Source organism: Pseudozyma flocculosa (assembly GCF_000417875.1).
Source record: "Pseudozyma flocculosa PF-1 unplaced genomic scaffold scaffold00003, whole genome shotgun sequence".
Lineage (NCBI taxonomy): Eukaryota > Fungi > Basidiomycota > Ustilaginomycetes > Ustilaginales > Ustilaginaceae > Pseudozyma > Pseudozyma flocculosa.
The window spans coordinates 1220990-1235460 of NW_006920871.1; the positions used below are offsets into that span (position 1 = coordinate 1220990).

A 14471-nucleotide genomic window follows, 5' to 3' on the forward strand; every position below is an offset into this window, starting at 1 on the left:
CGGCGGTGCGGGGCAGCGAGTGCAGGCTCACTACTGCTGCTGGAGGAGACCGCCGGCGATTCCGCTCAGGTCGGCCGTCTGGCTCCCGCCGACGCTGACCTGGTTACCGGGGGCGACTTGGCTGACATCGTTATCCTGGGCCGTGTGGGCGGAGCCACCGTGTCCCTCGACGCTGCCACCCTGGTACCGCGTGCGCCTGTCGAGGTCGCGGCGGAAGTACTCGCGGATGACGGCGTCGATCAGCTCGTGCTCCTCGGGCGACAGGTGCACCTCGTCCCTCTTGCCGTACCCAAAGCTCGACGGCCCGAACTGCTCCACGCTCCCACCCGTCCCGACGTTCGAGGCCGCCGCGCCACCGCCGTTCTGCACCGAGTTGCCCGGCGCGACGTCGCTGTAGTCGTTGTCCTGCACCGCCGTCGAGGAACCGCCGTAGCCCTGCGCGCTGCCGCCCTGAGAGCCGACGAGCCTCTTGGAAACGCTCTGGGGTTCTGCGAAACGGGCGGCACCGAGGCCCGTGAGACTTCCCGCGGGACCGACGAGCCTCTTGGCAACATCTTGCGACGGCGGGCTGTCACGGCCCGCCAGGGGAACGGGGAGGCCCTTGGTAGCGCCCGCCAAGGGACCGACGAGCCTCTTGGCAACGCCCTGCGACGGCGAGCTGTCACGGCCCGCGAGGGGAACGGGGAGCCCCTTGGTAGCGCCCGCCAAGGGACCGACGAGCCTCTTCGCGATGGCCTGAAGCTCGTCCTCGGTGTGAACGAGTCCGATCTGCTCGACGTGGTGGGGGACGGGGAAAGTGTCCCTCTTCGTCCAGCCGCCGCTGCTTGAAGGCGCAAACTGGCTGACGGTACCCGCCGTTCCCTCGTTGGAGGCCGAGGCGCCGCCGCCGTTCTGGACAGAGTTGCCGGGCTGCACCTGGCTGTAGTCGTTGTCCTGCACCTGCGAAGAGGTGCCGCCGGCGCCGAGCGCCGAGCCCACCTGCTGAACCAGCGGCGCCGAGAGGGCCGTCGAGACGAAGACCGAGAGGAGGACGAACGAGGTGCTGAGCTTCATGATGCTGTTGTTGGTGACGCGGTGGTGGTGACGCGGGGATCAGAGGGAGGGAGGGGAGGGGGGTGTGGTGTTGATGATGAGGAGGAGAGAAAGGGGAATCAAGACGATGGAACAAGGCGGGAACAGGGAGGTGGTGGAACAGATCAAGGACATCGAGAGACGGCCGGCGGGTTGCTTCCTTTGGTCGGACAGACGGACCCCTCGACGGCTTCGAGACGTGACGGGAAAACGTGACCTGAGAGAGCCCGCTTCGAGAGCTCTGCTCTGGGCATGTCTCGTCCCTTCTCCCCGTCGTCCTCGTCGCCTTCACCATGTGACAGGACAATAGTGGAGCGCTTCGACGGAAACCTTGAGCGGCGGGATGCAAGCTTCGCTTCTCCTGTCACCGCCCTCGCATTCGACACCCGCAGCCTCTGCAGGCCTTGTGAACGCCCCGGCCTACGTATTCCCTCACCGAACGATGGGATCAAGAACGGACCGGGTTCTAAACTTGAGGCTGGGACGATACCCAAGACAAGCCACAACAAGCGCGCCGCTGTAGAAGCAGTCTCCTGCCGTGCCGACCCTTGCTTGACAGCTGGACCCCGTGCTAGGCAGGAAGTGAACGAGGGAGGGGGATGGATGAGTTATCGCATCGTTCCAGATGCGGCGTGGCGTGCAGGAATATTCAAGAACCCACCCACCCGCAAAACGGGCAAGCGGAAAAGGGGCGACGTGCAAAGCCGGCTAAACCTCGGTGCCCTGGGCCCTTCCATGTACGAGCGCGCGAGGTACGATACGATGCGATGCGATGCGGTGCGGTGGCGTGATGGCGCGAGGAGAGGTTGTCGTGGTGAAGCATGATGGTGCTGATCCACGGACGCCACACTGGAAGGCAAACTAGGACAAGTGGCGTGGCTTGGCGTGACCGTCTCGGTACCAAGTGCCTCGACGTTGGTCGGTTGGTCGATCATGGTCTCTAGCGTCTAGAAGGATGACTGAGTAGCTCGGACGTACCACACGAACGATGGAAGGGAGCGCGAGGGAAGGCGTGATGAGCGTCGACCGCGGCGCGGCGCGCGGTCTCTCTGCCCGCGTTCTAGACGAGCCTCGAGGAACGGAAGATGCTTAAATTGGACGGCGACAGGAAGCGAGACAGCCAGCCAGTCGATCTTCAAGTCGTAGTCTTCCATGGGCACGGCGGTGCATTGGAACCGCAGCTACAATGGTACGCTCTTCGATGGACAGCGCTGCGCACAGGGCGGAGGGAGTGAGGTATCGAACCAGTCGGACAGGCCACGTTTGGAGTCGCTCGAAAACCTGGGTGGCCTTCCTCGCTCGGGCTTGAGGGTGTTCGCCGCGTCGCATCGAAGCCTGTCAAAGGTGCGCATGAACTCCCCCCCGTCCCCTCCCCCGCATCGCCGTGCGCTCAGCTTCACTTCCTGGTACAGGCAGGCGGCGGGGGGGATCAGCGGGGCCGGCATGCATGCCATGCAGGCTGCACTCCAACTCTAATTCTCCCCGCCGACGCGCCGACGTGGTCCACCGTACCGGCCGTACACTACATACAGTACAGGGCGCTCGTTTAGAACTGTCCGACCCGACGTATCAGGTTAGACCCGACTTGTGCACCACAGATACAGCTAGGCATCTGCAGACAGGGCCGTCAGGGGGCCGAGGCGAGGCGAGGCGAGGCGAGGCGAGGCCCCGCTCCGGTCTCCGATCCCGCCCCGCCCCGCCCCGTTGCGGCCGCCTGCCTTGACGAGGGCGGTGACATGATGCCTCCCCTACCGTACCATACCCCTGTGAAGCAGGCCAGGGCGAGAGAGGGTAGAACGATACCTCCCCGCTCTATCCATTCAACGGGGTGCCCTATCGAATAGCGTCCGACGGCCCTCGAGTCTGCGGCTTTTCACACTGAATTAGACAGGCCTTTTGGGACCGATCCCGTTTCAACCTCTCCTAACCTCGTTTGGCAGAGCGCGGGGCTGGGTGCGAATCGACGTCGGGTCCAACCAACAGGCTCCCTCGACCAGAGTGAATGCTCGATCGAAGCCGGCCGAGGCGAGATAAGGTGTTACATGGCACAAGAGGCCGGACGAGAGTGCGCGATAGAAGGCGGGCGCGGGGGCGACAGAGCAGCTAGAGAGTGTGGATAGGGTATCAAGAGAGGGTTCTAAGTACGACTGTTCGACGTCAAAGACAGTGAATGGAGGTGGCCGGTGGCCCGCGAGCAGGTAGCCCGTTACAAAGCAAGGAACAAAGGGTCAGAGGCGCGGGGGGGAGGCCATGTGAGGGGACCAGATCAAGGACGAGGGGAGGGCGCAAGCAAGGGGTAGATAGACTAGACTCTACCGCAAGCCGGCCTTCGGTCAGGTGCAGAGCACGGGCGAGCGCGCGTGTACCTGACCGTAGAAGCAAGGGGACCTCCTTGCAGTAGGGCCAACAGACAAACGTAAGGCGGGAGCAAGCAGGTCGGTGTACCGCCGTTACCTAGACTCTGACCAGACGGAAGCGCGACGCGGAAGCGCTGAGCTCGAGGTGTCGCCTTCGCTGCTGCTGTGTCGCCTGCTGGTTGACCGTCTGGCCCGTGGGCGAGGCGCCATCCTGAAGTGCTTGCTGGCTGACCATCTGGTTCATGGACGGCGGCGGCGGCGACTTCGACGGCGGTGGCAGGGCGGCGCCAGGGGCAGCGGCCTGGAAAGCCTGCTGCATCGCCTGCTGATCCGCCGACGGCACGTTCGCATCGCCCCCGGCCGCCTGGCTCACTTGCTGCTGCACCGACTGCGATGAAGGACCAGGGGCGCCGCCGCCGACGCCGCCGGATGTCTGCGTCGTCTGTTGGCTGGCGAACTGGTTGATGTCTCCGCCTCCGTTCTGGACTGCAGTCTGCTCGGCCGTCTGTTGCGCGTTCTGGCTGCTACCGCCGTCCTGCTCAACATGCTGGCTGACTTGCTGGTTTGCGGAGCCTGGTCCGTCGGCGTGCTCTACGCTCGACTGCTTGGCATCTTGCTGCCCGCCTGCGCCCTGTTGCGAGACGCTTTGATCGACGTTCTGCTTCGCTGTGGCGGGTGATGGAGAGGCAGGGACGGCAGGGGCCGTTTGAGAGGCATCTTGGCTGACGGCCTGCTCGCCGGACGGTTTGCTGTTGCCGCCACGGTTCTGCTGCGCGATCTGCCCGACAGTCTGGCTGAACCCTTTCCGAAGCATGCCGAGCTTCCGTGGTTGGCCCTCCTGGTGCGACTCCTGTTTGGCCACCTGCTCGACGTTCTGGCTTGCTGGCCCGCCGTTGGACTGTTGTTGCGCCGACTGCTCGACCTTCTGCTCGCCACTGCCCCCGTCGGCGTTCTGGACAGCCTCTTGGTGGACATCCTGTTTGGCGGACCCGGAGGCGGAGTGAGCGCCGTTGGCCGACGCCGGCTGCGCTGCCAGGTTCGGGATGCCGTCGGAGAGCGGAGCTTGCGACTGAGGCCCTGGCGGTGGCGGTCCCTGGTCGGCCTGCTGGCTGACTTGCTGGTTGACCTGCTGCGAAGACGCCCCATCCTGCTGTGCCTGCTGCGATACGTGCTGCTCGACGCCTTGCGGCGGAGCATAGTTGCCCGTGCCGGACTGGGACTGCGACACGCCGGCGGAGCCCTGGGTGAGCGAGTTGCCGTTGCCGCTGACGTTGGACTTTGACCACGACGACTGCGAGTTGTCGCTGCCGAGCTGGTTGTTGTTGCCGTTCTGGTAGTCTCCGAAGACGACGAGCGGTGCGCTGCCGAGCTGCCGCGGGTGGAAGCGCGAGGTCGCCGCTGTTGCCGTCGAGGGGCTCGCTTGGCTGGTCAGGGCGATGGCCACGAGCGTGGTGAGGCCGAGGAAGCTGGATCGCGGCCCTCTCATGGTAGTGGTGTCGGTGTCGGTGTTGGTGGGTGGGTGGTGGTGGTGGTGGTGGTGGTGGTGGTGGTGGTGGCGGCGGCGTAGAGGTGAGGTCGTGGTGGTGACGGCCTTGAGAGGGCTGCTTGAAGGCGGCGAGATGGGATCAGCAGCAGGCGCTTGAGGGACAATGAGGGAGGGAGGGGCGAGGGGGTCGTCGAGGCGGTGGAGGACAAGACGAAAGAAGAAGGAGGTCCGGGGTTCGGTCGCTAAACGAGAGTGTGTACAAAGGAGTGTGGCAGCGAGGGAGCGTGTACAATGGCAGAGGAGGAGGGAGGGGGGGAGGGTAGGGAAGGGGGAGGGGAGGCAAGGGGGCAGGGTGGATGACGAAGGGCAAGGAGCAGGGAGGCTGCGAGGAGGAAGGATGTCAAGCAAGGGCGGACGTCGGCAGCGACAGCGAACAAGGAGGCAAGGGCGCGCATCCAAGACAGACGCAGCTGTCAAAACAAGGCGGCCGCACTCGAGGGGGCGGAGCCGGGACAGCAGTGATCAGACGTACAACCATCGGCGCCAAGGACGGCACGGGACAGCTGTCGGCCGGGGGGACGTCCGTTCGACGGGCCTCAGCTGTCGACGTCGATGTTGTGTCCGACCCACAGGGCCACTCTGCCCGCCCGCCCGCCCGCTCGCTCGCTGACTGAGGTCTGGTCCCGCGTGACTCTCGGTCTGTCAGTGACGAGTGCCGACGACAAGCGCGCCAGTGATGGATCATGGCTGGCGTTCTTGGCCGGACGGCGAACAGCGACACCGGTGTCCGACCCGACGCGACGGAGAGGAGGATGGTGCGAGCGGCGGTTCAAGTAAGCAAGCAAGCATGCCTGCCAAGATGGCGCCGGGACGTCGAGTCGTAACAGAGTACCGCGGCGAGCGGGCACTCTCGAGCGCGACGGCTGGATCGAGTGCGTGGGACAGAAGATTGAGAAGGGTCAGGGGCCGATGGGCGGACGGTCAGACAACATCGACCAGCGCCCTGGACGGCGGCGGCGTCGGCGACGAAGAAGACGACGACGACGACGACGTCAACAACAACACTTCTGCGAAGAGGCCGTCGAAGAAGGCGTCGAACAATGGAGCAAGCTTAAGCAGCTGGTTTCCGCGGGAACGTCGTGCGTAGATGATCATCGGTGCAGGAAGCGCGGGCTGCCATGGTACGTCGGGCACGCATCGCGCCGTTCAGCAAGGGCATCCAAGCGCGGGACGGTTAGAGCTTGCAGAGACAAGCTTGGCCTGCCAGGCTTGACGGGCACACGCCAGAGACACGTCTGACGGACGACGGGCGGGGCGGCATCCATTGCCGAGGCGCCCTTGACAGCTGGCAGACAGGCAGCCCGTCTCGCTCCGACTGAAATGGCGCAACCCACGGGCAGGCGGGCAGCATCCATCCTCGTCGGCTGACCCGTCCTGGCCTAGCGTCTACGTGATCGCCCGTCTCGCCCCTCGTTTCACGACCCAACGTGGTCCCTTCGTCGACGGTGTTCGGCGCCCTAACCCAATCGTCTGCCGGCCTTTGCGACCGGTGCCGACGTCCTGCTCGTTGCGAGGCGACGACGATCCGTTGACCATGGACCATAGGTTGCGCTGCGACTTTGCCGGACAGGCAGGTGGGCATCCTGCTGTCGACGAGCCAGCCTCGGACAACGCGCGGCCGGCAGTCGACCGGGCATCTTTGGTCGAGGTCGGACCAGCCCTCCGCAGAGGGTTCTGTCTTGGAGCCAAGTCAGGGCCACGGCTGGGCCCGAAGAGTCGGGCAGAGTCTGCTCATGCTCAGCGCCGGAGGAGGGATGTTGATGGTAGTTACCCCCTGGATTGGAAGAGAGCCAGCCCAGTGCGTCGATGCTCTACGGCAGGGGGTTGCCCTGTTCCCCCTCCCCCTCGTCTGCAGCGCGCGCAGCGTGATCTGGGCCTGCTCGTCTCTTTTGGCCCCTTGCCTGTCGAGTCGCCTCCTCGTCTCTGACGACAACTACTGACCCGAGCCAGTCTGCACGGGAGAGGTGCACGACCTTGCAGCGACTCTGGCGAGTTTAACCTCGCAAAACGAGCGGCAGTCGCGACCGACGGCGCTTCGGAGCGGCTCCGAGCCAAGCCATTGCGCACTAGCCCTCACCTGCGGATCACCCGGCCAGCCTGAGGGATGCGTCCAGCGCGCTGCCTCTCGAGCTGATCGAGTGAAGATGCCAGGCCATGCTCGAGTCTGTCAACAGCGGACAATGCCGCCGAGGAATCCGACGTGAGATCGAAGCGCGCGTCTGTGCCCACCGGCCTGCCCTGGCCTGGCCTGGCCTGCCATCGTCTGGCCGGCCGCAATTGGGCCGGAGAAGATCCCGCTGCGGCTGCTACCGCCCTAGCTGGACTGCTGTGTTACCGCTGTGCTATCTGTGGTGTGGGCTGCCATACGCAGCGGCGATGCACGTCAACAGTCAGCGATGGAAGCAGAAGCCTGACAGAGTGTGGAGCGGTTTCGGTGGCAGGCTTCCACGGACAGGCTGTCCAAGGAAGCGGAGTCGACTGCGTGTGGCGCCCGGCCTGTCACCCACCCACGCCCGGCCTGGCCCGGCCGGTGAGACCCCGACTGACGGGCTACATCCGTGCTGGCAGGCGACGGGTGATGCCGTCGGGCAAGGGCACATTCCGAGGCGGCGGGCCTGGCAGACCGAGCCCCATGCGTCGCAGCGACGCTTTGATGCAGCGTGTGATGGTGCGATGTGCATGGCCTGTGACAGGCAGACGAGGATGGAGGGTGTTGTCGTTGTGATGGTCAAGAGAGAGGTAGTAGTTAGTGGTCGGTGGGCCAGAGGGAGCCCCGCGGGCATGATCCCAAGCAGGCTGGCACCACTCTGCCTGCCAGCCAGGCGAGGCGAGCGAGGCAGGGTCCGGCGCGCGCTTTGCCTGCTGCCTGCCTGCCTGCCTGCCTGCCGCTTGGAAAATCGGGCCCGGGTCCTCTGCCAGCTCAAAGAAGCAAGAAGGGCTTGACGAGCGAAGGCACGCCGGCCAACGCCAAAAAAGCTTCGAGAGCCCAGCCAAGCAGCAGCAGCAGCAACCTGGGTGGCCCAGGCGAGGCGATGCGAGGCGAGGCGAGGCAGGGGTGCCCACGCAGCGCAGCAGCACAGCGCACGGCACTCTGGCGCCAGGCACGCACAGCGCTTTCGCCCCTTGCCCTCGCTCTCCCCAGCCAAACGAGCCACCACCACCACCACAACCACGACGGACTAGTCTGCCTGCTGCCTCTTTCGTCTTCCTCTGCTGGCCATGGCACCATCGCACACCACTGCGGGCATGGTCCATGTTCGCATCCTTGCTCGCCCCTCGACAAGTGCCCCGTCGATCCCAACACCTCACCTGCTCGGCGCCCCTGGCACCCGTTACCCGATGCAACGTCCATCGCTCGAGCCACACTCTAGCAATAGGCCGGGGCCACGGCAAGGCCTAGGGTGACCACAGCGTAGCCCTCTCTCGCAACGGCGGCCCTGGCCTAGTCGCTGTCGCCGTCGTCTTCGTCGCAGGAAGCGGCCCAAAACACGCCCGCCAGCTCGACGTGATCCCAGCCCTCGGCCAGGATGCTCGCACGCAAGCCTTCGACGAGAGCATCGCCCAACCTGCCTTGGATGCTAGTGTTACACGCTCTACCTTTTCTGACGTCCGTTCCACCTCGGCAGCTTCCAACGCTTCGATCCGCTGTTCTGTGTAAACGAAGACGGCCGCCGGAGGCGTGACAGGCTACGACAAGCCACCCGCCTGTCCCTCGTCGATTACCGATGCGTTGCAGGCACGCCCGCCCGCCTGCCTGCCTGCCTGTCTGCCCGTCCTCGGGCCACTGGGCTGCTACCGCATGGGTATGACCCGGCGACGGCCACCATGCCCCAGGCGTCGTTTAGCCGGCCCCTCTGATCCGCGGAACGCACTTTGCCTGCGGCCCATGTTACAGTGGCCCAGCCTAGCCTGGGGTTCCGGGTCGACCCTAGCCCTGCTGGACGGCCTAGTGGTACGCTGCCTCTCTCCTGGCAGACACCGAAAGCTTGACGCCACTCGCAGCTGTCAAAACAACCTCTCCACTCCTTACTCCGCCCCATGCTTCGCATCATGCCCCCATGGCTGCACGTCTGGACCTGCCTGCTCGCCCCCTCCTTCCGCGCGTCCTCGAGCCAGCCGTGCCGTCTCCCGTCCGCTGGGTCCACGCACCGTGCCTGCCAGCCGGTCGGACTTGGCTGTCACAGTACGCCATGGTCGTGGAAGCATCTTACAGTCCGTCGCAGAAGCAGCAGCGGCAGTAACAGCACCAGCAGCAGCAGCAGCAGCAGCAGCAGCAGCAGCAGCAGCAGCAGCAGCAGCAGCAGCAGCAGCAGCAGCAGCAGCGGCGGCAGTAACAGCACCAGCACCAGCACCAGCACCCGAAACACCGTAGCGGAGTCTCTGGTCTGACAGTCCCGCCCCTCCCGCGGCCGAGCAGCCGATGACAGCGTAGGCCGCCGACAAGACCTCGTCCACGGTGTATAAAGGCGTCCGCCGCGAGCGTATCCTCAACCATCTTCTTTCCCTCATCAGCCCTCTCTCTCTCTCTCTCTTGCCTTTCAACCCCTCCTCGTCTCGCCTCTTCTCCTCCTCATACACGCATCCACCTCCCCTGTCCCCACCAACCCCTCCCACCCCCTTCTCCACGCACTACTAGCCCCTCGTCTGTCTTTAATCTTTCCCCGTCCCTTCTAATTCCTTTACGGCCAAACCCCGCACGAACCCTCCAAGCCCTTCAACCCCCATCCTCCCCCTCACCTTCACACTCACAAAATGAAGTTCTCCGGCTCCTTCACCGCCTTCGTCGTTGCGTCGGTCGCCACCGCCAACCTCGCCGCCGCGGCGCCCATCGGACAGGTCAACACCCAGGCCACGAACCAGACGTCCAACTCGCCCTCGATCCAGACGTCCAACGTCGACCAGAACAACAAGCAGAACGCCTACAGCTCCAACCGCTTCGACGTCGACCAGTCCAAGAAGTTTGACATCGACGTCGACAACTCGAAGAAGTTCGACGTCGACGTCGACCACCGCGAGAAGAACATCGACGTCGACGTTGACCAGCGCAAGAACGACATCGACATCGACAGCACCAAGATTGTCAACAAGCCCGACGTCGGCGTCCAGGCCGGCCTCCAGAACGCCTACGTCGCCAAGCGCGGCGGCCCCGGCGGTGCCGCCTTCGGCTCCCAGGGCGCCTCGGCCAACGGCCAGGGCGGCGCCTCGCACCAGGGCCAGTCCAACCACCCTGTCGTCAGCGGCGCCGGCAACTCGATCACCACCGGCGGCGCTCAGGGCGCCGAGAACAACGGCATCGGCGGCACCATCACCCAGTCGCTCGAGCAGCTCATCCAGAAGCGCCTCTTTGCCGCCGGCAAGCAGGGTGCCTCGGCCGACGGCTTCGGCGGCCAGTCGGCCCAGGGCCAGTCCAACGTCCCCGTCGTCAGCGGTGCCGGCAACTCGATCACCACGGGCGGTCAGCAGGGCTCGCAGAACAACGGCCAGGGTGGCCAGATCACCCAGAAGCTTCTCCAGCAGCTCACCTCGCGCGGCCTCGGCACGATGCTCGGCTTCGCCGGCGGTGCTCCCGCTGCTGGCGGTGGCGCCCCCGCTGGCCCCGGCGGTGGATTCGCCCAGGGCGGTCAGTTCGGTAGCGCCGACGCCTTTGGCGGCCTCAGCAAGCAGGGTCAGTCGAACCGCCCCGTCCTGAGCGGTGCCGGCAACTCGCTCACTTCCGGCGGTGCCCAGGGTGCCGAGAACAGCGCCAAGGGCGGCAACGTCGGCCAGGAGCTCCTCCAGAAGCTCGGCGCCCAGAAGCGTCAGCTCGGCGGCTTCTTCGGCGGCGGCGCTCCCTCGGGCGGTGCTCCCGGTGCCTACGGTGCCCAGGGCGCCAGCGCCAACGGCCAGGGCGGCTACTCGTCGCAGTTCCAGTCCAACCGACCCGTCGTCTCGGGCTACGGCAACAGCGTCACCACCGGCGGTGCCCAGGGCGCCACCAACAACGGCCAGGGAGGGAGCATCAGCCAGTCGCTCGAGCAGCTCCTCGGCCGCGACGTCCAGGGCCAGGGCCAGGGCGTCGGCCAGGGCACTCAGCAGTTCGCCGACTCCAACGCTCGCGGCGGCAACGCCTACGTCGTCGGCGCCAACGGCCCCGTCGCCCTCGACGGCAGCGCCCGCGGCGGCTACGTCGGACAGACCTCTGGCAGCAAGCAGGCCGCCGGCCAGTCGGCCACCCAGGATGCCAGCTACTCGGCCCAGAACAACTTTGCCGCCCGCCCCTACTTCCGCCGCGCCGTCCAGGGCCAGGGCCAGGGCATCGGCCAGGGCACCGGCCAGTACGGCTCGGCCGCCGCCTCCGGTGGCAACGCCTTTGTCGCCGGCGCCAACGGCCCCGTCTACGTCAAGACGGCCGCCCAGGGCGGTGCCGTTCAGCAGGGGTCCGCCTCGGAGCAGCAGGGCTCGCAGAGCGGCACCCAGGGCCTCTCGTCGACGCAGCAGAACAACGCCGCCTACGCGCCTTACTGGCGCCGCGAGGTCCAGGGCACCTCGCAGGGCTCCAGCCAGTCGACGACCCAGGCCGCCTCGAGCGACGCCAAGGCCGGCGACGTCAACGTCGTCGACGTCGACGCCGACCGCAAGTGGTTCTGGACCCACGAGCCCGAGTTCAAGTACGCGCCCCAGGTGATTGACACCAGCGCCAAGGCCGGCTCCGTGTCGCAGAAGTCGGAGAGCAACCAGGCCAACAGCCAGAAGTCGGGCCAGGCCAACAAGGAGACGCAGTCCAACAACGTCGGCCAGGCGCGCCGCGGCGTCGAGGTGACGCACGAGTTCACCCACGACCGCGACCACCTCGTCACGCTGCGCGAGTTCAGCCACGACCGCGTCCAGGTCAGCCGCACCGCCAAGGTCGACCGCCGCGGCATCTTCCAGGGCCAGAACGGCGCCGCCAACGCCGTCGGCGGCAACTCGGCCGACTTCCAGAACAACGGCGGCTTCGTCACCGGCGACGGCAAGTCGTTCACCTCGGGCGGCCCGCAGCTCTCGAACAACTCGGGCACCGGCGGCCAGCTCAGCCAGCTCCTCAACCCTCAGCAGTAGATTTTCGGCCGACCACCCTCTTCCCCCCCTCTCCGCCTTCGAGGATCCTGCTCGAGTCCACGCTCTCGCCCATCGCGGCCCTTCTCCCTCGCCCTTTCGAACTCCCTCCAATTAGAGCGATACATGTGCTCGTCCACTCTTTCCTCGCCCCCGCACTCCCCCCTCGCTCTTCTCGCCATACCCACCCTCTCGTAGCAGTGTCATCGGCTTCGGTCCTTGGAACAATGGGGAAATTCCAACCGCGACGGTCCTCGTCCTGCGGGCCCTCCTTGTCGGAACCCACCCACATCCTCATTTGAGGGTGTGTGGGCGGTGGTGACGACAAGGGGCGGCTCGATGGATTGGAGGACGTCGCCCTTCTCGCTTCTTATCCAACCTGACCTGCCTGGCTCGAGTGGAGTCACCTCCCTACCGCCTTTCGATTCAACGCCCTTTGTGCCCTGCATGGCCCCCACGCCTTGCGACCGAGAAAGGCGAGGACGGTAGGATGTGGGCGGGGTCGACGCCCGCCTCGCTGCCCCGAATGAGGCGTTGCGGGCGCGTTGCTCGTCGGAACGAGGTGGGGCTCGGTCCCACTGGGCGCACGCCAAGCTTGGCTGGTCGCCGCCACGTCCTCACCTGGCTGGCGCGCGACAACCTCGTTTGCCATGCCTCGGGACCTGCCAGGATAACGAGCTCGGTGACACTGTCGATGCTGTAGCCGCAAGGTGAGCCTGTACGACCTTGGTGGATGTGAGCAGCGATCTCTCTCTCTCTGCAGGATTCTCGACGGGCCACGATGGGGATATAAGGCCCGTCTATCGCACCCTCCCAGCCTCATGACAAGCCAACACTCCCGCCTTGCCATCTCCCCACCTTCAATCCACCGCAGCAGGCAGCACCACGTCCCCAGCTTGCAATACCGGCCATAGACCAAGATGAAGTTCGACGTCCTCAACATCGGCGTCGCGCTCAGCCTGGGTCTGATCCTGGTCGGCGCTCCGGACGCGTCGGAGGCGGCGACGCCTCGGCGTGCGCACGCCAAGCCCGAGCGACGACAGATCTGGCGCGACAACGAGTGGTACGCCGACTGCAAACAGGGCGAGACGTGTTCCGCCACCATCGTGGCCGCCGTCCGGGCAGCTGCCGATTCAGTCAGCCCGCAAGCTACCTGGAACAGCGTGAGTCGTGCGCGATTGGCGGGCGTCGTTGTTGCTCGATGAGGATGGGTCAGCTCGATAGCAGGATAGGGACAGGCATCCACTGATCCTGCTCCTCTTTCTTCGACCGTGCACGCCCTCCTATCGGCCCTTCCGTCCCCCGGTTCCCCGCGCCATCTTAGGGCAGAAAGGAGTTTACAAAGGCCTCGGTGTACGAGATGGCCAAGACGATGCCAAGAGGCGCAAAGGCCGCCGTCTGCTACCACGGCGACTTTGGCTTCTCGCACCCTGACCTCGTGTGGCAGAGTTCCATCATCAAGTTCAGGTGCAGCACCGGCGACGACTTCACGTGAGTCTCGCTCCGCTGCCGCGCCCGCTCCCGCGAAGCTTGGCCGCGGTTCCTGACCGCTTCGTCATCTCGCCGCTTGCTGCCAACGTTGCACGGCATGGCACGCCACACAGGTACACCTGCTTCTACATGGGCGGTCCCAACGATTTTTGGACGTACAACGATGGCGGGTACGTCAATCTCGCCCTCCGGTACACGGCAGACTGTCATTTTGACGAGAAGGCCGACCTGCACTGCAAGTGAGGATGGCCGGCGCCTCGGCTTGCTCTACAGCCGCTCGGCGAGGCGCGCGCCATCTCCTCTGTACTGCGCCCGAGCTTCGTCAGTCCCCATCGTGACGGCCAATCAGAAGCGCGCCCGCCCGTCCGACACCCTGATGTTCGATCTTCCTTCCCGCCGGCGCGGGCGCGGACGGCTACGATGGCGCCAGCCGCACCATACCTCTCCCTCTACCTCGCAATCAGAGGTGGGAGGTTCTGTAGCGGCCAAGTACGTGATGGTCTTGCGGCGTGTTCCTGGACGTCGGCGATGCGCGACGCACGTGCCGGTGGCGCTCCTGCTGATTCGCTGCGCCGCCAGCTCCGGCCATCGCTCTCGAGGGAGGATGGTGGCCCACGAGTCGCAATCATGTCTTGAGCAAGGGCAAGTACGTGACGGCATGTCAAGCTGATGGCGCGAGTCACGAGTGCCATCGGACGCCGCAGGTCCTTGGACGAAAAGTGGCCTTTGGGCTCTGACACGACTGCAGTCTTACGAACAGAGATCACGCTCTCGTCGAGGCTCGGTGTGCAGCGGATGGTGGCCCGCTCGGGCGCAGAGGAAGCTCGCCCGGGGGCCCACGAGCTTTCGCGGCACTAGTGCTCTGCTCACGGTGCGAGGCAGCCGGTCGCGAAGCTGAACAGCCGTTGGTTGGCATCGCGCTCGTGCGGGCG

General features: G+C 65.7%; 4 protein-coding genes across 4 annotated transcripts; 2 read left to right on the forward strand and 2 right to left on the reverse strand.

Annotated features, from left to right (window-relative positions):
- Positions 1-30: 30 nt before the first annotated feature.
- Positions 31-1053, reverse strand: PFL1_01512 (uncharacterized protein; the record flags this gene model as incomplete). Its single annotated transcript, XM_007879014.1, has 1 exon — positions 31-1053. The coding sequence occupies one exon, from the start codon at positions 1051-1053 to the stop codon at positions 31-33; it is 1023 nt and encodes a 340-aa protein (XP_007877205.1).
- A 2472-nt stretch (positions 1054-3525) lies between these two features.
- On the reverse strand, positions 3526-4914 carry PFL1_01513 (uncharacterized protein; the record flags this gene model as incomplete). The annotated part of the gene is made up of 1 exon (XM_007879015.1): positions 3526-4914. The coding sequence occupies one exon, from the start codon at positions 4912-4914 to the stop codon at positions 3526-3528; it is 1389 nt and encodes a 462-aa protein (XP_007877206.1).
- A 4812-nt stretch (positions 4915-9726) lies between these two features.
- PFL1_01514 (uncharacterized protein) lies at positions 9727-12051 on the forward strand (the record flags this gene model as incomplete). Its single annotated transcript, XM_007879016.1, has 1 exon — positions 9727-12051. The coding sequence occupies one exon, from the start codon at positions 9727-9729 to the stop codon at positions 12049-12051; it is 2325 nt and encodes a 774-aa protein (XP_007877207.1).
- Positions 12052-12968: 917 nt separating this feature from the next.
- On the forward strand, positions 12969-13782 carry PFL1_01515 (uncharacterized protein; the record flags this gene model as incomplete). The annotated part of the gene is made up of 3 exons (XM_007879017.1): positions 12969-13211; positions 13373-13539; positions 13653-13782. The coding sequence occupies 3 exons, from the start codon at positions 12969-12971 to the stop codon at positions 13780-13782; spliced, it is 540 nt and encodes a 179-aa protein (XP_007877208.1).
- Between the last annotated feature and the right edge of the window lie 689 nt (positions 13783-14471).